General features: G+C 47.1%; 3 protein-coding genes across 18 annotated transcripts in view; 1 reads left to right on the top strand and 2 right to left on the bottom strand.

Annotated features, from left to right (window-relative positions):
* svila (supervillin a) overlaps window positions 1-4,647 on the bottom strand; it is a 42,303-nt gene extending 37,656 nt beyond the window's left edge. For 4 of the 13 annotated variants that reach the window (XM_029842890.1, XM_029842889.1, XM_029842891.1 and 1 more), the window contains exon 1: window positions 4,312-4,647. The gene's annotated coding sequence lies outside the window, so the exon portion shown is untranslated. The remainder of the gene's footprint in view (window positions 1-4,311) is intronic. The other 9 variants (XM_029842892.1, XM_029842894.1, XM_029842897.1 and 6 more) reach the window with 6 other exon arrangements.
* Window positions 4,648-7,575: 2,928 nt separating this feature from the next.
* Window positions 7,576-19,625, top strand: ift74 (intraflagellar transport 74). Of its 2 annotated transcripts, none has more exons than XM_003968205.3 (20): window positions 7,576-7,743; window positions 8,382-8,516; window positions 8,708-8,837; window positions 8,911-8,959; window positions 9,029-9,127; window positions 9,396-9,456; window positions 10,132-10,191; window positions 10,438-10,499; window positions 14,913-15,051; window positions 15,139-15,201; window positions 15,443-15,586; window positions 16,728-16,768; window positions 16,901-16,974; window positions 17,176-17,229; window positions 17,331-17,428; window positions 17,501-17,627; window positions 17,696-17,859; window positions 18,432-18,557; window positions 18,642-18,702; window positions 19,268-19,625. In XM_003968205.3, the coding sequence occupies exons 2-20, from the start codon at window positions 8,388-8,390 to the stop codon at window positions 19,375-19,377; spliced, it is 1,791 nt and encodes a 596-aa protein (XP_003968254.1). In that variant the 5' UTR covers window positions 7,576-7,743; window positions 8,382-8,387; the 3' UTR covers window positions 19,378-19,625. The 2 variants fall into 2 exon arrangements, with proteins under 2 accessions (XP_003968254.1, XP_029698937.1); XM_029843077.1 differs by lacking the exon at window positions 19,268-19,625 and adding an exon at window positions 18,918-19,244 and having other exon boundaries at window positions 18,642-18,768.
* On the bottom strand, window positions 10,122-14,895 carry LOC115251312 (leucine-rich repeat-containing protein 3B-like). 3 transcript variants are annotated; one of them, XM_029843078.1, is made up of 7 exons: window positions 14,665-14,895; window positions 12,909-13,013; window positions 12,598-12,830; window positions 12,369-12,480; window positions 12,188-12,263; window positions 11,558-11,743; window positions 10,122-11,472 (listed from the first exon to the last, which is right to left on the bottom strand). In XM_029843078.1, the coding sequence occupies exons 1-7, from the start codon at window positions 14,680-14,682 to the stop codon at window positions 11,132-11,134; spliced, it is 1,071 nt and encodes a 356-aa protein (XP_029698938.1). In that variant the 5' UTR covers window positions 14,683-14,895; the 3' UTR covers window positions 10,122-11,131. The 3 variants fall into 3 exon arrangements, with proteins under 3 accessions (XP_029698938.1, XP_029698939.1, XP_029698940.1); XM_029843079.1 differs by having other exon boundaries at window positions 11,325-11,467; XM_029843080.1 differs by lacking the exon at window positions 10,122-11,472 and having other exon boundaries at window positions 11,482-11,709.
* Window positions 19,626-21,071: the final 1,446 nt, after the last annotated feature.

Raw genomic sequence — 21,071 nt, 5'->3', positions numbered from 1 at the left:
CTCCTCATTATGTTGGTGTAAAATGACATGGACGGAACATTGAAATTGATTACTTCTGTGGGTTCTTTTTGAAGCAGAGCTTCTCTGGTCCAAGATTAGACTGAAAGAGTCAATCAAAACTGAACTTTTATATCTGTATAATTATATATAACGAAGCACAGCTGTGGCAAATAATTTGGTAGTTTTTATACTGAGAGTAATTATGTTCATTTGGTTGGTTGAAAAGCTTCTGACATAAATAGGCCACTAGAGTGTGTGTGTGTGTGTGTGTGTGTGTGTGTGTGTGTGTGTGTGTGTGTGTGTGTGTGTTTTTTCCTGGCAACAAGCCAGCTATTGTGTCAACACAACAGCTGATGATTTCAGAGCTGCAGACTCCAAAGGTTAGTGGTTAGGGTTAGTGCTGTTAGGGTTAGTGGTTAGGGTTAGTGGTTAGTGGTTAGGGTTAGTGTTGTTAGGGTTAGTGGTTAGGGTTATAGTGGTTAGGGTTAGGGTTGTTAGGGTTAGTGGTTAGGGTTAGGGTTAGTGGTTAGGGTTGTTAGGGTTAGTGGTTAGGGTTAGGGTTAGGGTTAGTGGTTAGGGTTAGGGTTAGTGGTTAGGGTTGTTAGGGTTAGGGTTAGGGTTATAGTGGTTAGGGTTAGGGTTAGTGGTTAGGGTTAGGGTTAGTGGTTAGGGTTGTTAGGGTTAGTGGTTAGGGTTGTTAGGGTTAGTGGTTAGGGTTAGTGGTTAGGGTTGTTAGGGTTAGTGGTTAGGGTTAGTGGTTAGGGTTATAGTGGTTAGGGTTAGTGGTTAGGGTTAGGGTTAGTTGTTAGGGTTAGGGTTGTTAGGGTTAGTGGTTAGGGTTATAGTGGTTAGGGTTAGGGGTTAGGGTTAGTGGTTAGGGTTGTTAGGGTTAGGGTTAGTGGTTAGGGTTAGGGTTGTTAGGGCTAGGGTTAGTGGTTAGGGTTGTTAGGGCTAGGGTTAGTGGTTAGGGTTGTTAGGGTTAGTGGTTAGGGTTGTTAGGGTTAGTGGTTAGGGTTATAGTGGTTAGGGTTAGTGGTTAGGGTTATAGTGGTTAGGGTTAGGGTTATAGTGGTTAGGGTTAGTGGTTAGGGTTATAGTGGTTAGGGTTAGGCTTATAGTGGTTAGGGTTATAGTGGTTAGGGTTATAGTGGTTAGGGTTAGTGGTTAGGGTTAGGGATTTATTAAGTTATCAGTCAATTCAACATTTCTCGGTAGCTAGACTGGTTTGTTAGAAAGTTAAGGGTTTTACACATTTTGGTAAGCAATTCTGTGACAATGGTGTCTCACTCATTAGCTTGTTTTCTAGATTTACTGATGCTGAATGCACTCAGACAGCAGTATTCATTTTATGAGGTATATTTTATGAGGTCAATCTGGAATTAGACCGTACCAGCCAGGACCACATCCATTCTGGAATAGGTCAAACACTTCAAATAGCTAATGAGATTTACATGACTCAGGTTTCCATGTCAACAAGAAACAATGTCAGTGTGTGTGTGTGTGTGGGGGGGGGGGGGGGATGAGCTCTGCAGCCAACAATAGAAAACAAACTGTTCCTCCAGACTGCTGGTCAACAGGAACAGAAATATGGACGTGGGTCCAGGAGGTTCCTCTCCAGGAGGCAACACAGCGCTTTCCCTTAAGAACTTCTTCTGAGATGTCAGCTGTCTAAATCTGCAACAACTTCCTGAAACATCTTGGGAGGATTTGGACAATTGAAATTACAGGTTTAAAAATGGGCAGATTCAAATGCCACTGATTTTTGGTTTAATTACAAGAGTCATGCAGATTAGCTCGGTGTGTCCTAAATTCCTCAAACAACACACGTGTCTCACCCAGGTCTATCTGCACTTGAACCATTAACTGGACCAGTTCCTGTGATCTTGAGCAATCCTTTATGCTGATAAATGCCGGACATTTGTGTTAAACATGCTGTTTGCTCCTCTACCACCACGTTATGGTGAATAACTGAGTTCACTCATGAATTCAGACAACTCAAACAGGAGTCCACGCACACTGCCTGAGACTTCGTCCTGAATCCAATGTCTACTTTAGTCTGCTATTTTTCCAGGTTTTTTCCAAGCACAAAATATGATTCTTTGTTGAAAAATGTATCCAAAAGAAAATAAAGTCTGTATTTCAGCCTTTAACTGGAAGAGTTTTACTTCGAATGTGTTCTTGTCTGATTTACTTGTGGTGTACAGAAGAGGTGTGGTTGTTTAGGGGATTGAAGACTCATAAAATCCTGACTGTTTCACATTTTTATTCCGATGTCATGGCTACCAAACCCACCCAAACTACTCTTGTAACCTTAGTGAGCTAGTCATTGAGCAGACTAGAGCTACATGATGTGAAACCGTTCCAGCAACAGCGTCCATGCTCCAACACACTCCTCGTTCTCCTCAGAGCGGGTGTGAGGGAGCCAGCAGCCTCAGTTCTCCACCCGGGTCCCCAAAACAATGATGTAACACCCAGAAGACTTACGTAACTAATCTGCTTCAGGTTTTCCTGACTGTCAAATTCATAAGGTTGAGATTAAGAAACATGTCCCAGATACACACAAAACCCAAAATATACTGTCTTTAAGTTGTGATGGGTGAATGGATGATGGATGATGGATGATGGGTGGGTGGATGGATGGATGGATGATGGATGGATGGATGATGGATGGATGATGGATGATGGGTGGGTGGGTGGATGGATGGATGGATGGATGGATGGATGGGTGGATGGATGGATGATGGATGGGTGGGTGGGTGGATGGGTGGATGGATGATGGGTGGGTGGATGGATGGATGGGTGGATGGATGGGTGGGTGCGTGGGTGCGTGGATGGATGGGTGGATGGGTGGGTGCGTGGGTGGGTGGATGGATGGATGATGGATGGGTGGATGGGTGGGTGGATGGATGGATGGATGGGTGGGTGGATGGATGGATGGATGATGGGTGGGTGGATGGATGGATGGATGATGGGTGGGTGGATGGATGAATGGATGGGTGGATGGATGGATGGATGGATGGATGATGGATGGATGGATGGATGGGTGGATGGAGGATGGATGGATGATGGATGGGTGGATGGATGGGTGGGTGGATGGATGAATGGATGGGTGGATGGATGGGTGGAGGATGGATGGATGGAATAACTGATATTCATATGAACAAATGTTAGTTATCCACAATTATGTTTTCTTGCTCTCAAGGTAATCTGATTGTTTTGATCATGTTTCAAAGAAGATAAATAATGCACCACAATAATGCAGGTTTATCACAGCCAGTAAAGTCTAAATGACTAAAGACTAAATGATGTGAACAGAAAGTCTAATATCGTGTGTTACCATATCGACAGTAGCCCTCGATATGGTAACACTCCCAAACGTTGTTCACAGCATTGTAAAACTAAAGAATGTCGAATCAGATATTGGTTGAAGCTTTGCATGAAAAGGCTGAAGTTCAACTTAGTTTGGTACTATTTAATTCAGATAAAGTATTGGTTGCTTTTTAATTAATTTCTTTATCTTGAGAAATTTTAAATCATTAAATTTAAATCCCCCGGTGGCCATCGCCGGTACTGCAGCGAAAGCTGTTTTTGACCAGCTTTCAGAGCTGAAGTCACTTCAGAATGTAAACAAGACTGAGCCTGGATTCAACTAAATAACATTAAATATAGGACCACATTACTTAAAAAACTACAATGTTGTGGTATAAGTGATTGCCACATTTTTATAAGTGTTCTGTCAGCTCACACAGATACAAAGTTAATGAGTTGTTAGGGCTCGTTTAATCACTCTGGATTATAACCAATTTCTAATGTAATATCTCTATATAATTAGAAAACACAAGAGAGCAAACATATATTTCTGGTCCTCCAATCTAATAAAATCTAATATTCGTTGATCAAAAGTGAAAATAATGTAAATACATTTGTGAGGAGTTCATGGCGTCATCGGGAACTCGAGTCTGACGTTTCAAGCTGAACAATAAATCTTGTGTTTGAAAATATTCCATTCTGCAACGTGATTTACAAGCCTGATCATCATTACTGGGCCATTAATAGCTCTCACCTGTTCAGGCCCACCTGAACCACACCGAACTATTTCCTCTGCTGCCCAAGTGTCCGTGAACGCACCAGTGGGGACCCAATTAGGCACGCGGCGTTGCGGGTTGCAATAAAACTTATGTTTCTAATTTTGCGATGGGTGTCAAAAGGCAGGGGAAGTACTAACGTCAGTAAACTGGACGGGTTTTTTTTTTAAAACGTAAGACAAAACACCGTATTTCTCTCAAACCTTGAACAGTGAAACGTACTCACCGAGTCTGGACAGCTTGGGCCACCACGGAGAGGAACGGTCCCGCAATGTCACGCACGCAGCCGCTGATTAACTGGCAGACTGAAAACTTCCTCCAGTCTGTCAAGCCAAAAACAGTCGTACAACCACTTCCTCAGGGGTATTTCAAAATAAAAAAGACAGCATTCACGTCGTGGTGATCTTCTTTTTTACAGTTTATTTTTATAGAAGCTTTGTAAATGCAAACAGAGAAGCCAAAGATAAAAATGGCTACATCTTCACTGCAATTCGATGGCAACATTTAAAAAAAATAAAGTTGTGTCAGTGGCAACAGGAATTCATTATTGCTAAAAGACATTTGTTGAACATAATGGGGCGTTTTGATGGGTAATTAACGTGGCTGGCTAAAAAGATGAAGAGTTCACTTGTTGATCATAGATCCTGTCGCAGTTATTTCAACAACAGTGACGTGGTTGGACAAGATTGTGTCACCGTTGATGAGCTGCACATGTGTGGGGGCCACATAATGATCACGTTTAAAACAAGGCATTGCCAAATTAAAAGCATCAAGCCTCTGCAAACATCAGTGAAACCCTTCTGCAGGTAGTTGAATGCAGAATTCTGCATGCAAGGCAACATTTCACCGACTGAAAATGTTTTTCTGCAATATCACAAACACAAAGCCCCAGAGGGAACGTCGAGCAGCCCTAATCAGGCCGTGTCACTGTTAGTGCCGCAGCCACGTACAGATTTGCTTAAACCTCCTTGTCTGACTGACAACATGACAAACAGACCCAACCACCAGCCACCAACAAACTGGCTCCTATAGTTTGGGCAAATGTAAAGTACAGGAAAATCAGCATTAGGAAAATTCTTGATTTTACATGTTCAGGAAAAAGTGATGATTTCACAGGGTTTCTCATGCTGGGACATTATGACACCGGACATGTTGCCTCGGCTCTTTCTTCATTTTGCCTCCTTTGAATAGACTTCACAGTGGTGATTTCCAAAGCGTGTTGCTAGGAGAAACCAAACAAATGACCTCAACCGCAGCCAGAATAAACGATGAGCCTGTGTTAACATGAGACACACCAGCAGCCATATGGAGAGTAGGGGGGGGGGGGGGGGGGGGGGGGGGGGCAATCAGCAGGGGGGGTGCAGATGGAGTGTGTTCTCAGATAGGTGATAAATATATCCTGATAACTCAGTCATGTCTAACCCTAACTCTAACCCTAACCTAACCCTAACCTAACCCTAACCCTAACCCTAACCCTAACCCTAACTCTAACCCTAACCTAACCCTAATGCTAACCTTGACCCTAACCTTGACCCTAACCTTGGACTTTACATGAATATGTTATCATAATTTATTGCTGGATCAGTTTGGTTTGAGTTCTTAACCAACATAACTCATAATGTTTTGCAAAGATTTGTTAGGACTCTGGAGTGGTGCTTGGATATGACCTGGGGATGATGCTATGATCCGGATCTGGACTTGGATTCTGGATCAGAATTGGAACATGACTCACTCCTTTTTCTCTCTTTCATTCTTCGTGGAAAAGGGCTTGTTGGCAAGAAACAGGTGTTGCATCATTTACTGTCATTTACTAAATCTGACTGAAATTTTCAAATGAATTCATTGTGATGTTTTGGGTAATAGGCAATGGCTTTCCAGACAGCAGGCATAAACATGTAAGAAACAGACCAAATGTGACAACCAAAATGGTTCCTGTGATTCTGAGCTCTCTGTGAGGAAGAAGCCCAAAAGAGTCAGGACCCAATAGCCCATTACTAACAACCCCCATCAAGAGTCCAGCTGTGATCAGCTGTTGCCATTGTTGGGAAATGATATCATGTCACATGATGCTTCCAGAGTGTTTTCTTAACACATCTTTCTTCATTTCTTTATTTTCCCGTCTTTAAGCAGAAAATGCAGGGTGGGGTCCAGGGAGTAGGCTCTCAAGCAATTTAAACAGAATATTTGGAAAAGAAAGTCATTTATTTGCAGTGTGTGTTATCTTCTGCTCAGACAGATGTTTTCTGCAGTAAATTCATGTTCCATGTTCATGCTGATGGCCAAACAAACCACAAACCACGGCCACTCTCGGGACTTTTAGTGCCATTCCCTTACGTCCAACAGTGGATCTGATGTTTTAAATATTATGCATAGTGTGGATAGAAATATGTTTTTCAGGAGAAAAAAAATCTCTTGAAAGCCAAAAAAGGTTGTCAAACATACCCCATAAATATTCACCAGATTTTGGAGATTCGGCTGTGATGAAGGTTGGAGGATGGTTCATTAGTGACTGTAGCAATTGCAAAGAAATTGCAATATCGGAGAGTTAACACATTTCTGACAGGGATGAGCTATAGCCGCAAAGCTTTAGGGTTAGAGGGTTAGGGTTAGAGGGTTAGGGTTAGAGGGTTAGGGTTAGGGTTAGGGTTAGGGGTTAGGGTTAGAGGGTTAGGGTTAGAGGGTTAGGGTTAGAGGGTTAGGGGTTAGGGTTAGGGGTTAGGGTTAGAGGGTTAGGGTTAGAGGGTTAGGGTTAGGGTTAGGGTTAGAGGGTTAGGGTTAGAGGGTTAGGGTTAGGGTTAGAGGGTTAGGGTTAGAGGGTTAGGGTTAGGGTTAGGGTTAGAGGGTTAGGGTTAGAGGGTTAGGGTTAGAGGGTTAGGGTTAGGGTTAGGGTTAGGGGTTAGGGTTAGAGGGTTAGGGTTAGAGGGTCAGGGTCAGGGTTAGGGTTAGGGTTAGGGTTAGGGTTACGGTTAGGGTCAGGGTTAGGGTCAGGGTCAGGGTTAGGGTTAGGGTTAGGGTTAAAGTTAGGGTTAGGGTTAGGGTTAGGGTTAGGGTTAGGGTTAGGGTTAGGGTTAAAGTTAGGGTTAGGGTTAGGGTTAAGGTTAGAGGGTTAGGGTTAGAGGGTTAGGGTTAGGGTTAGGGTTAGAGGGTTAGGGTTAGGGTTAGGGTTAGGGTTAGAGGGTTAGGGTTAGGGTTAGGGTTAGGGTTAGGGTTAGGGTTAGGGTTAGGGTTGTTGACAACAAACGACAACTGTTCATCCTTCCAAAAAAGTTTTATTGCACGGCAAAAAAAAAGCCGATTGTGTTTGGACTCATGCTATCACACAAAACCTTGTTTGCAATATACCTGGAATAAAATATAGGACACCGAGGTGAGTGAACATGAACATGAACGTGTGCGTCCTGTCCTGCAGTGGAAACTCTCCCCGCTGCAGTACCCGTCGGCGTCCTGTAGGCGGCAGCAGCGGCTTCAGCTGGAAGGTGTGTTCGTCTATTCGACAAGAGAAGAAGACCGTTGCGAGGGCAACGCTTTGCGATCTTAAATAAGTCGCATCGTCTCCTGAACTTATCGCTTTATTTCCTTTTTCACCTTCAAACGTCGCTTTTAGGTGACATTTTACGCTTTTACCGTTAACAACAACGACGAAGACGTTCATTTTAAGGTATGAAACACTTAAATGCTACTTAAAGGGGACGAGCTAACAACGCTTCTTTCTATTTAAACGTGCTGCAAAGTGAAATCAAATACGACGTCTATTATTATTGTTATTATTATTACTATTGCTGTTGTTGTTGTCGTCTGCTAAAGTTACTAAACCATCCAAAATAAGGTTCACCTAAAACACTTCAGAAGCGATTAGTGTCATCGTCATAATTAGTCAAGTAATCCCAGTTTTATTCTAGATCTCTCTTGTCACGTAGGCGCAAGAAAAATGACACTTTAGTTCAATTCTACTTTCAAAAAGAAGGAATGCAGCCACATTTATCAACTATCCTGCAGCCTGTTGAAAGACCTTTTAAATCACCACAAAATCCTTTAGAATCTACTGTAATGTGTAGAATCTCCTGTAATGTGTAGAATCTCCTGTAATGTGTAGAATCTACTGTAATGTGTAGAATCTACTGTAATCTTTGGTGGACGTGGACATCCTTATGTTAGGGTTATATGAATAGCATTAATGTGTATTTTCATCACTATAGAACAGTTTGGGAAACACCCGATATGAAGAGAAAGCTGGTTTTCTTCCATTAGCAGCACAGGTACCAGATGCTATCTTAAACCTGTGTGTGATGCCTCCAGGCCGTCATGGCGAGCCAGCGTCTTCCGTCCAGTATGGGACGTCCTGTGAGCCGCAGCGGATTCGCCCTCCCGAGCGGAGCGAGACTCCCGTCGGCCGGCAGGCCTCCTTCGACAGCGATTCGTGTTGGAACGGGTGTAAGATGCCTTTACTCTTGCAAACATGTTGAGAAGCTGTAAAAGACTCTTTCAGCATGTCTGACAGTCGGGTGACTTCATGCAATGTGAAATAAGCAACAGATAATAATCCTGTCATAATAAACAACATGGAGCTATTTCGAACAGAGAATTTTAGTGGTTATTTGACTTCAGTCTAATCTTCCACACAGGTGGCTCCAGGTACAGGTGTCAGGGGCGGAGCTTCCATCCCCACTGCTGGAGTCCTGTCAGCTCCAATCAAAGTGACGGAGCGACCTGTGACCCAACAGGGGCTCAGCGGGATGAAGACTGGCATGAAAGGTGCATCTGCCTTCAGCACGTTACGCTCGTCCTCTGAAACGTGACCTCTCACCTTCTAAACTCAATCACTCAGGGCCCCAGAGGCAGATCCAGGACAAGACCTACTTCCTCGGCCTTCTGCGGTAACACTTGGGCTGGCGTGTTTAACATCGGTTCTTTTTTGTGGCGTCTAAGCGTTCATATGGTTACAGGAGTAAGATAAATGAGTTGACAGCAGAGATGAGCAAACTCCACAAAGAGATTGACAACTACAACCAGGAAAATTCCGTTTATCTCTCCTATGAGAAGCGGTGAGTAGCTTCTTCCAGGTTGGTGCACCGTTCGTGTTCGGCCTTCCTTCTATATGACGCCGTCCTCTTTAGCTACTGGGACAGTGCCAAATTCTAACTACAGGTTCATGAAGTGAAATTATTAACAATAAACCTGTTTTTGTCTCAGAATTAGGACATAAAATGAATTCAAGTGTTGGAATCGTGTCAGAATTGTTTTCAGTATGTTTTCAGTGCTCATCCATGTGTCGGTTACTTATTTCTACCAAAACTCCCTATTTTCCTTTAGGGCTGAAGACCTGGCACAAGAGATAAAGGATTTGCAGGGGAAGCTTGCTGACTACAACATGGTACTACTTTAGATCATTTTAAGGATTTTACTTTATCAAAACGGGGACAATATTCAACGGACATCAGCATTAAAATACAAACGCAAATGTCGCCACTGAGCACAGCTGCTGATTAAAATGGCCGACAGCCACACACCACAAAACCAGAGAGAGGGAACAACAGAGTGCAGTACTGGTGGTATTATAGTGAGTTAATGACCATAAGTCGGCTCCATAAAGTGCATCCGGAGATGTCCGTGCCCAGCGTGCCTGGTTCCGTTCCAGCCAGTTCTTCTAGTGTAGTTTGGAGGTGTTGTGTGTCCTAACACAATACAGTGACACACAATGACAGTACTAACTGATGGCTGCGGTGCATCTGGCGGCAGATGTTGGGTTAGGGTTAGCGTTGGGCCCTTCAGATCCCTCGTGATCCTGAGAGCAGCTTCTTGGCTGTGTTTTCTGCTGTTACTGCATTGCCAGCAGAAACGTGTACGTTTGTGTTCTAATGTGCATGTGGGAGCTCATGGATGTAACGCGAGAGGAGAAGTGGCCCGAGGATCGGCCCTTTGGGGACCCCCCACTGAGCATAGGAGGGATTTAAACCCATCGACACACTTTTGAGCAAGAACAATGTGGAGTATTAACAGTACACTCCCAAAGTTTAATATCTGAAACCATCTCATCTCATTTTATTAGCTTGTGGACAAACTGAACACCAACACGGAGACAGAAGAAATGATCAGTGAATACAACATTGTAAGTACAGCCGACCAGCAACGTGCCACCTTTTGTTACACCTGCTGAAGAAAATCATGTGAGAGGACAAGTAGAACTTCTCCTCCATTTGGATCATAATATAGTGTGGTAGTAGTAGTAGTATTGCTATTATTAGCATTATTAGCATTATTATTGTTATTATTAGCATTATTATTGTCATTATCATTAGTATTGGGGGGGTCGGCGTGTGCTGCATATTTCTCTATCATGCTTTACGTCTGTCAGGTCAAAGCCAAGAACGACTGTGAGGCTGAAAGAATTGATCAAATCTTCACTGACCGGAGAGGGTGAGTGGTTATTATCTGTAGAGGCGCTGGATCAATGTTTGGTTAAAATGGCTCATTAATGATGATAATAATAATATTAATAATAATAATAATAATAATCTAAAATGGCTCATTAATAATAATTATAGGCCATTTTTCTTTACTAACACTGACTTTATTTCAGTGGTTTCCTCATTAATAAGATGCTTTAGATTCCCTTCCAAGAGTTTTTTTCTGAAAGGTTGATGTTTCTTCTTTCTAAGCTCCTGTTAGCCTGTTGGTACAGTATAGTAGAGTTCATACACACATCAGTTCATTCTTGATGCATTGCTGATCTTTGCTAACACAACCACACCCTTTTGTACAGCTATTTCCTTATTTTCTCTCCCATTTTTAGGTCAGACATGTTTTGTGAACCGTGTGGTTGTTTCTATTCTAGACTAAACTCAGAGGTCCTCTGTTTTCTAACCCTCCCAATGAACTTTTTCCTTGTGTCCTTTTGTATTCGATTGTGTTTTGTTGGTGAACTATGACACCAGCAAAACCGCGTGAGGCTTCCTATAATCTTCTAGAAACGTCTGGAAACATGATGCACTAAATAAATGGAGAATAAAGAAGTGTCCACACGAGTCCAGCCAGGAACACGCAGCTTATCAAGCCTTTGCTTCTTCAGGCTTTGCTGACGCACCCTCACCTTCTCTTTCCATCAGAAGGTCCTCAAAATAGCCGTCCTCCTCCATCTCCTCATCCATTTGCCTGTTTTGTGGTTGAAAGGTGAATGTTTGATTAGTTGTGGACCGGCTTGTTTTTGTAAAACCTATTGAAAAGACGTCGTTGTCCTCTTCCTGCTGTAGTCGCTGGTGACGGTAGTTGTGGAAGACCTTATACCAGGAGGGCCCCTTAATGGCACAGAGCACGACAGTCAGCGTGCACAGGGCCAAGGTGGCCACGCACGTGGTGAACTTCCACGTGTTGCTGACCACAGGTGTCTGCTCTAGTGGGGTGTGATGGATGAAGGTGGAGACAAGGTCAGAGTTTGAGCTTGGGTTTGAAGACGTCCCTGATGTTCTTCATCCTACCTTCGCTGTTGTCACGGTCGGTGGTTGGAGGGGAAGATCTGGACGACTGTGGGAAGCCGACAGTTACGGGCTGCATCTCGTCTCTCTTGCTGCGTCTTTGTGTCAGTGAGTCACAGACAGAAGCAACTCGCATAAACTCCCTCACTTCCTGACTTTTTAGAAAAGCACAGGTAAAATTAGATCCATCTGTAAAGCAGGACAACTCAAGTCAACGATACCCGATACTGCACGTTTGGGGAAGACCTTTAAAAGTACGGCCAGAGAACTTGTCAGGAACCAAAGTGTAACTGAGGGATTCCACAATATCATCATATTCTCTATCCAGGTTACACAAAAGCAAACTAAAGATTCTAAAAAATGCTGACATCTTAAAGTTGGTGTGACTTTTCTTCTCATGGACCCTCACAAGCTCCTCACACTGTCCCACACTGGCTCACCAGCTAGTTAACCAAGTCTAACCTGTAAGGATACTTGGTGTAGGATAGTATAACCTAAAATTAAAAAACTTTCTAAAATCTTCCACTATCCCTGGGTGTGACGCAACCCGCCGTCTTCCAGAAGGTGATGAAACGGATCAAAAAGAGAGTCTCCTCGGGATTAGAACATATGGTCTAGAAGGGAAGCGAGTACCTGCGTGCTCTTCAGCCCCAACAGTTTTTAGCAGTGGACATGAACAATTCCAGGGGTTTCCTTTTAGCCTTAAAACCTTCAATCAAGAAACATTAAATTCTGCTTAACTTCAGCTGGAGGTGCGTTTTAGAAATATGGAAGTGAACATGAAGAACACTCGTCCATCCAGGTTTTTCTTTACCTGAATCTTGAGCAGCTGTTTGAAGAGCTGTGTGTGGATGTTTGTGAGCAGGTTGTTGGAAAGGTCCAGTTGGGTCAGGAGGTCCAGGCCAGAGAAGCTCTCTGGATTAAGGCTGTAGCGAACAGAATCAAACCAGACGTGCAACACCAGGTTTGATAAGAATACGAGGCCGTGTTTTTACGTGGAAGTAGCTCTAATTATTATAATTATTAATTCATTCTGAACTTACCTGCTGATTTTATTTCTGGACAGAGACAAAACTCTGAGTTGCGGCACCACACTGAAGTACTGAGCTGGCACATGAGCCACCATGTTCCCGTCCAGGTGGAGTTCTTCCAGTCCTGGATAGGTGGCCAGCGCCTGCCTGTCGTCCTCACCGAGCGTAATCAGGCCCCCTTCAAGCACCATTTTAGTGGCTGTAGAGTTGCCAGCACTGGTCAGGGCTTGCACCGTGTTGGTCTCCTAGATGATGTTAGGTTTAATCTTGCCATCAAAAACAAGGTCTCAGAAATGCTTCCATCTTCCACAGACGTCTCCTACCAGATTTCTTGTGTCTGCAGCATTATTGGCTGGAGTGTTCACCAAAACCACCACTGTGAACCACAGCGGCAGACAGGTTTCCTTACATCTGTCAATCGTTCTCCCCTGAAAAAGATGATTTCATATCATTCATATCACTTCAGATCGAGAATGTGAATCCTCTTCTCCCCCATCAGGTCTGTTTCCAGGACCTCATTGTAAAAATGTTAGGGTAGATCAGCTCAGCGTTTACAGATTATGCTGGAGGACAGCTCCACGAGGGTCGTTGAGGGCAGATGCACCACAGGTGCCTCCTTCAGGGGCAGGCCTGCCCAACTGCCTGTGCTATTCCCCACTCGGAGGTCTACCTGAAGGAGTTCCAGGCCTGTTGGAAGGACACCAAGGCCTGCTCCCATCTCAGACCCTTGGGGGGCCTGCCTGCCGTTGAGCCTTCCATTGCTGCCGTGTCACATCACAGACGACCTTCTCAGAAGGGCCTATGATGCTGGTCACGTGAGAAACTCCTTGTTCCGTCTCATATTGGCCCCCTTTTGTGATGCCTCCCAGGCTTTGGGCCCTATGTCCAGAGGCCTGTTCCTTCTGGTGCAAGACTGTCGCCAGGCTTTGCTGTCACAGTCCAAATTAACAGAGACATTCAGGAGAACCCTTCGGTGGAACAAAGGGAGATGTTTGTGCCCACAGCCTAGGAGGCACTGGGAGGAACCATCCAGGACAGAGCAGACCAGGGACAGAGCAGGGGTTGTGCAAGCCTTGGGTCTCCTGCCAGCAGGACTGGGGGCCCCTCGGCTGCACCAGAGGCGTCGCCTGCCACTGGCCATCATGATGCCTAGCATCCTGCATGGATACCAGTTGGGGACTTGCCTCTGAACAGTCCTAAACTCCACAGCCTCATACACCAACAGGTCTTCCATTAAATGACTCCAGACCTGTCAGCATCTGTGGTCATGAAGCCTTTTCAGAGCCTGACCCTGAACCACCTGGAGGACGTGACAAGGAGGATGCTGTGAGCATCTGAGGTGACATCTTAGAGCACCTGTAGGAGCATGTGCCTCCATCCTCTTGGTGGACTTCTGCTCAGCCTTCAACAACACTGTTCCAGTCACCCTCCACTAGAACGACACCCAGGGTGCTGTGTTCCCTCCACCCACAGGAGGCGACCCCACAGATGTAGCATTAGCACCCCACACGATCCTTATCCCCCTTTATATTCCTTAGCCTTATCCCGAGCAGAGCTGCACACAACCTTCACTGCAGCACTTTTGAAAGAATTTACACTCTTCAATATGTTTGTAAAAGCACACATTTACCAACCCTCTCAACACAAACATCCTGTTGTTGTTTATGTTCCCATCTTCCACCTTTACAAAGGTCTGTAGCTGTCAGTCACCCTTTCCTGACTGGCTCCCGTGTTCGGGTCCCTGCACGGCCAGTGAAGCTCCAGGTTGGCAGATAATCAGATAAATATTCAGCATCTTCAGCTCAACAAAACAGTTCATCTTTAAATCTTTGTCCTATTAGTTATCGCTCCGAATGTTTAACTCAGCTGATGGAGTGAAATGATAACCTCATATTTTCAGCTGTGTGTCACCTCCAGAGCTTTACATTAAAGAGAAACCGCCTTTCCTTCACGTATATTGGGTTCATGCTGCTGCACGTGTGTCTCCCGAAGAAACGTTGATCTTAATCTGTTGCTCCTCTGAGTTTTCCTGTAATGTTGCTGCACTGGCATTTAAAATCGAATTCATAAGACACTTACCAGCACGTCTTTGGCCATGGCGATCCTTAATCTACCTGTTCCTGATTCAGGAGAAAGAATGAACCTTTGGTCCCGGCTGTAAAACCTGTCACAGCCTGCTAAGCATTTAGCACTGAGTCAGCACTTTGGTCCTGTCCTCTGAGATAAGAGCTTCTAGAGCTTCTAGATCTTATCTGAGCCGTCTCATCCTGCATGTCAATATGGAACTTTTAACAAGTACAACAAACATAAAACTTGGCCTTTTGCAGTTTGGAGGAGGCTGTCAGAGACGTAGATCAGGAGATCAAGAGGGAACAACGAGCCACTCATGAAATTGTCCGGGCGATGCCGGCTGTGAAGCAGGAGAAGTACTTCTCCATTATGGCAGCCAGTGAGCAGCTGCTGCAGGTACGAGGGCAGCTCTGTCATGCTAGCAAACGTCAGGAGTGCGTTGCTGCAGTCGTCACCTTCTCCTCCTTTTCTCTCCTTCCTCAGGAGCTGGCTGTTCTTCAGGAGGAGCTGGACATCCTGAATAAAAGGAGACAGGACTATGAATCGGTACGTAATGGTGCACAAAAAAAGATACAACACTTAAAAAGAAGGAATTAAGAGAGTCGTCTTGTTGCTATGGAAACATACTTCCATGGTGATTTTCGTGCTATCAATAAAGTTCATCTTATCTTAGATATTGTTAAATGGCCGTTAAATGTTCTAGATGACCTCCTGAACACCTTGTTTGATGCGATACGCTCCTCTTGCCTAATCAATGTTCAGATATCTTTAACTGTCTTTCCTACAGGAGCTGAGCCACTCACATATCAAACAGGAGATGATCCGGCTGCATGAGATGCTCACGGTGCTGGAAGTGAAAAGGGACGCCATGCTAGCGGAAGAGAAGATCCTGGTGTCCCCCCAAGAGGAGAGGGAGAAGCTGTTCAAACAGGTGGGTGTAAGGGTGGTGCAGGGCGACCACAGCACGACCTCTGCAGGGCGACCTCTGCAGGGCGACCTCTGCAGGGCGACCACAGCACGGCGTCTGCAGGGCGACGTCTGCAGGGCGACGTCTGCAGGGCGACCTCTGCAGGGCGACCTCTGCAGGGCGACCACAGCACGGCGTCTGCAGGGCGACCTCTGCAGGGCGACCTCTGCAGGGCGACCTCTGCAGGGCGACCACAGCACGGCGTCTGCAGGGCGACGTCTGCAGGGCGACCTCTGCAGGGCGACCTCTGCAGGGCGACCACAGCACGGCGTCTGCAGGGCGACCTCTGCAGGGCGACGTCTGCAGGGCGACCTCTGCAGGGCGACGTCTGCAGGGCGACCTCTGCAGGGCGACCTCTGCAGGGCGACCACAGCACGGCGTCTGCAGGGCGACCTCTGCAGGGCGACCTCTGCAGGGCGGCGTCTGCAGGGCGACCTCTGCAGGGCGACCTCTGCAGGGCGACCTCTGCAGGGCGACCTCTGCAGGGCGACCACAGCACGGCGTCTGCAGGGCGACCTCTGCAGGGCGACCTCTGCAGGGCGACCTCTGCAGGGCGACGTCTGCAGGGCGACCTCTGCAGGGCGACCTCTGCAGGGCGACGTCTGCAGGGCGACCTCTGCAGGGCGACCTCTGCAGGGCGGCGTCTGCAGGGCGACCTCTGCAGGGCGACCTCTGCAGGGCGGCGTCTGCAGGGCGACCTCTGCAGGGCGACCTCTGCAGGGCGACCTCTGCAGGGCGACCTCTGCAGGGCGACCACAGCACGGCGTCTGCAGGGCGACCTCTGCAGGGCGACCTCTGCAGGGCGACCTCTGCAGGGCGACGTCTGCAGGGCGACCTCTGCAGGGCGACCTCTGCAGGGCGACCACAGATTGGACCTGAGATTAACGGCGTCCTTCGGCCATGACAGGAAGCAACGCTGCTGATAATGTTTCCACCTTTCTGGCAAAACCAAGTGTTAATTATTCTGCTCGTCCTCATCTTTATACACCTCCTACAACCTCATGGCCCTACTTCATTCCATTATGAAAATCATTACTTTTGTTTTGGTATTATGGGATATCTGATGGTACATGAGAGAAGTGGTGAAAAGTGCCTTTTTTCCCAGGTGAAGGATGACAACCAGGAAATCGCCAGTATGGAGAGACAGTATGTACTGTAAGCTTTTAACCTCTAGCCTCAGCTCCTCCAGCCTTCCATGGTGAGTGTGTGTGTGTGTGTGTGTGCGTGTGTGCGTGTGTGTGTGTGTGTGTGTGTGTGTGTGCGCGTGCATCTTTCCAGGCTGACGGAGCTCAGGGAAAAGACAGGACGGATCTCAGAGGAGATCCACCAGCTGGACCAGGCTGAATCACAGGGTAACGCATCTTCCTGCCTTTGCCTGTGCTGACTGGGACCTGCCTGGTCCTAATTAATCACCTAATTAATACAATGAATTCATTTGAATGAACCGGTAATGATGCTGTGTCACCCACCTGGTTGATGGGGTTGATAGTGGTGACCTTCACCTTCTTGGATGGAGGTGGTTCATTCTTGACACGTTCTGCTCTGTTCATCAGGGGAACATTGGCAGAAATACAAAGAGCTGAAGAAGCGAGAGGAGGAAATCGACCGTGAGTGTGTCGCCGGTCCACACAGAGCTCCAGCTGACCAGAGCTTCCCCTTAGACCTCATCTGTCCTGATGTTGGACTTGGTTTGGTCCTCTCTTTTCAGGGTTCCTGTGTTCATTTGAGAAGTCAAGGGCTGAAGAGCAGGAAGAGATGTCCCGCACTGAGGAGAACATTGTGTCCCTACTGGAACTGTGCAGCAGAGTGAGGAGAACGAGGAGTGTGGGACAATGGGAATGTCTGGGAACGTGTCCCGTAAATGTGTTGTGTGTTTAGAACATGATGCGACTGCGTCACGTGGACACGGTGACAGCCAGTGAGCTGAGGAACATGCAGGATGTGCTGGTCAGTAAGGAGACAGAGGTGGTCCAGTCTAAGAGCACTGCCAGTGGGCTGGCCACAGGTGAGGAGCACACAGACGGCCTTCCAAGCAGCAGCTTCTGTGACAGACCAACTCTTCCATCTATGAAGAGACGGAGCGTCTCCAACAAGACCTGGAGAAGGTGCAGCAGCTGGAAGGAAAGATCCAGAGTGAGCTGAGTAGCCTGAAGGAACGCATCAGCACCATGGAGTCCGAGCTCACCACCTACAGCGACCTGGACCGTCTCCGACACGCTGCAGACAAGAAGAAGAAGGTGTGTGAGTCAGCTCATCAGGGTCGTTATCTCACTGGTCACCGGTGGCTCCTCCCCTCGGGAGACGCTTCCACCGTCTCCATGGGAACTTCTCTGCCTCCTTTTCTCTCGCTCCAACTGACTCCTCAGTGCCGCCGAACCCAACAAAGGCCTTGAGGCCGTCTCACGGTGCAGGAAGGACCGTCTTTCTTCAGAAGGCCCGTCTTTCTTCAGAAGGACCGTCTTTCTTCAGAAGGCCCGTCTTTCTTCAGAAGGCCCGTCTTTCTTGTGAAGGCCCGTCTTTCTTCAGAAGGCCCGTCTTTCTTCAGAAGGCCCGTCTTTCTTCAGAAGGCCCGTCTTTCTTCAGAAGGCCCGTCTTTCTTCAGAAGGACCGTCTTTCTTCAGAAGGCCTGTCTTTCCTGCACCGTGGGGGGGCTCCGGCAGCATTTCCTGCCAGGCTCCGTGTCCCCACCTGTACAAAGCTGCTCCCTCTGAAGAGCCCCCGCACTGTCCAGACGCTGACGAGTCTTTTCCTACGTTACTTAGCAAAGGTGCGTTTGATCGATAAAGAGCGGCTGATGTCCTCGTTGCAGAGGCTGCAGGAGGAGCGGCAGTTGCTGACTCAGCGGCGAGAGTTCTTCAAGCAGCTGTTAAAGGAAATGAGCGAGAAATATGAAGCTCTCAAGAGAAAACTTCAGGAGAATGAGACTCATGCACAGGTGCGTGTTCTTGTTCAGTCCACAGCTTTAGTTCTGCTCTAACGTGTCCTTCAACTGCATTTATGCTAACTTTATTTCCTCAAGCTGTCTAACCTGGAGAGGAAATGGCAACACTTGGAGCAAAACAACTTCGTAATGAAAGAATGTATCCTTCTGGAAACGCAGTCACGTGTTTCCTGCTGCGCACGTGTGAATGTGGGGGGGGGTTGTTGTTGGCGAGATCACCGTGACCACGAGGGCTAGCGTGCAGCTAATCTGTACAATGAGTAACAGGTTCCTCATGGACGTGATGAACAAAGCTTTATAAACTGGCACAAGGACCCAGTTATGATGAGACACTCTCAATTATTTCCCCTCTAAAGAGAAGATACACGTCTTTAGAGTCAGATCGGATCCTCACAACCATAAATGCTTTTGTTATTCATGGTCTTTTAATGATGTATATTAAAGGGAAATATGCATAAAGCTTAAGCGGGAGGAAGACGCCACTCAATAGGTAACAGCAGAGTCTGTGAATTCAGATTTCTTTACCATCACTTTTATGATCCAGTTTAATACTTCGGCAACAAGGTGAAGGATTAAACTAACCTGTTAAACTAAACACCGCTAAAGTAACACGTGACAGTAACAAAGACAGATTTTTAGAAGGCTCATAACTGCTGAGGAGAGACAGTAAAGATGAGACGTTCTTCCTTGAACCGCAGCATCAGTCATCTCGTCCAAGACCCAGGAGAGCGACTACAACTCCGTCACCACCACCGTCTACCAGCAGGTGTCCGACTACAACAAGCTGCTGATCCAGCTTCTACAAAATGCCTGAATGATGTCACAGCTGAAAAACTCTTCTGAAGCGTTTGAACCTGGACTGAAATGTGTCATAAAACATCAGCTGATCAACGCTGTTAAACAGAACGTCTGCGTGTCCTGTAAGTTCAATAAAACCTGCTGCATCAGCGGAGCCGCCTGAGCAAACACAGCAGCACTGAGCTGCCCCCCTCCACCCCCACGTTCACCTGCCCCCCTCCACCCCCACGTTCACCTGCCCCACGTTCACCTGCTCCACGTTCACCTGCCCCACGTTCACCTGCCCCACGTTCACCTGCCCCCCTCCACCCCCACGTTCACCTGCCCCACGTTCACCTGCTCCACGTTCACCTGCCCCACGTTCACCTGCCCCACGTTCACCTGCTCCACGTTCACCTGCCCCACGTTCACCTGCCCCACGTTCACCTGCTCCACGTTCACCTGCTCCACGTTCACCTGCCCCACGTTCACCTGCCCCACGTTCACCTGCTCCACCGTCTCCAGGATCAGAACCACCAGCTTGTTCATGCCAGCGCCGGACTTACGGAGCTCTGTCCAATATTTGGCCCCCACAGCCAGAGTGGAGGAGGAGGCATCTCCTGCTCAGCCCAGCCAAGCCGCCGTTGGCCCCCAAGATGGCCGCACACGCATGGCCACCACACACACACGCATGGCCACCACACACACACACACACACACACACACGCATGGCCACCACACACACACACGCATGGCCACCACACACACACGCATGGCCACCACACACACACGCATGGCCACCACACACACACGCATGGCCACCACACACACACACACACACGCATGGCCACCACACACACACGCATGGCCACCACACACACACGCATGGCCACCACACACACACGCATGGCCACCACACACACACACACACGCATGGCCACCACACACACACACACACGCATGGCCACCACACACATGGCCACCACACACACACATGGCCACCACACACACACATATGGCCACCACACACACACATGGCCACCACACACACACAGAAGAAAAGTGCTTTTACACTCTCGCTCTCCTCATCCTCGCTCAGTCCACCAGGGCACGTTGGTCACGATGGCACCTCTCACATTTTGTAAATAAATCTTTCACAATACCTTTTTTGAATTCTCTCTGTAGCATTTTGGATGAATAATCCTCAAAGACTCATTTGGACGTCCTGATAATGATGAATTACAATAGTTCATCACTTCGCTGCTCTTCTAGAAACCATTTTGTAAGTTAAAAGACAAATCTCAGTCAAAAGTTACTCCAAGATTCATCACTGTAAGCTTAGGAGCTAAATAGATCCCATCTAGAGTAATAGTGTGATCTAATCGATCCCTGAGAGGTTCAGGACCAAACACAATGATTAAGAAAAAGGAAATTTGATGTCACCCAAGACTTTATGTCTTTCACACAAGCATTGACCTTCAGGAACAGAAATGCTAATCAGTGGCAAAATATCCTCTACCCAAGTCTTGGGATGGGATCTATGGGAGACCTCTTCTCAGCTTCTAAACAGTTACAGTTCAATTTGGGCGATTTTCAGACGTTGCGGGGTTCCAGGAGGAGGATTTCGACCCTGCAGTCCCCACTAAAGTCCGGACGGGGGCGCTACTGCGCCTCAGCTGTCTACCACCGCTATAGAACAGAAGAAGAAGACGTTTGAGGAGCGTCGGTAGA

Source organism: Takifugu rubripes, chromosome 10 (genome assembly GCF_901000725.2).
Source record: "Takifugu rubripes chromosome 10, fTakRub1.2, whole genome shotgun sequence".
Classification (NCBI taxonomy): domain Eukaryota; kingdom Metazoa; phylum Chordata; class Actinopteri; order Tetraodontiformes; family Tetraodontidae; genus Takifugu; species Takifugu rubripes.
Note: the sequence above shows the minus strand (reverse complement) of the source record. Positions and strands in the feature narration are given on the sequence as shown.

Bases quoted from the DNA above. Each gene is read 5' to 3' on its own strand.
- ift74 (XM_003968205.3), top strand. From the start codon at position 8,388: ATGGCGAGCCAGCGTCTTCCGTCCAGTATGGGACGTCCTGTGAGCCGC. The intron at 9,128-9,395 runs GTGAGTAGCTTC...ATTTTCCTTTAG, and splicing joins TATCTCTCCTATGAGAAGCG to GGCTGAAGACCTGGCACAAG. The intron at 15,052-15,138 runs GTACGAGGGCAG...CTCCTTCCTCAG, and splicing joins CCAGTGAGCAGCTGCTGCAG to GAGCTGGCTGTTCTTCAGGA.
- LOC115251312 (XM_029843078.1), bottom strand. The intron at 12,264-12,368 runs GTAAAGAAAAAC...TCTTGATTGAAG, and splicing joins AACAGCTGCTCAAGATTCAG to GTTTTAAGGCTAAAAGGAAA. The intron at 11,744-12,187 runs GTACTCGCTTCC...CCTGCTTTACAG, and splicing joins TGGGGCTGAAGAGCACGCAG to ATGGATCTAATTTTACCTGT.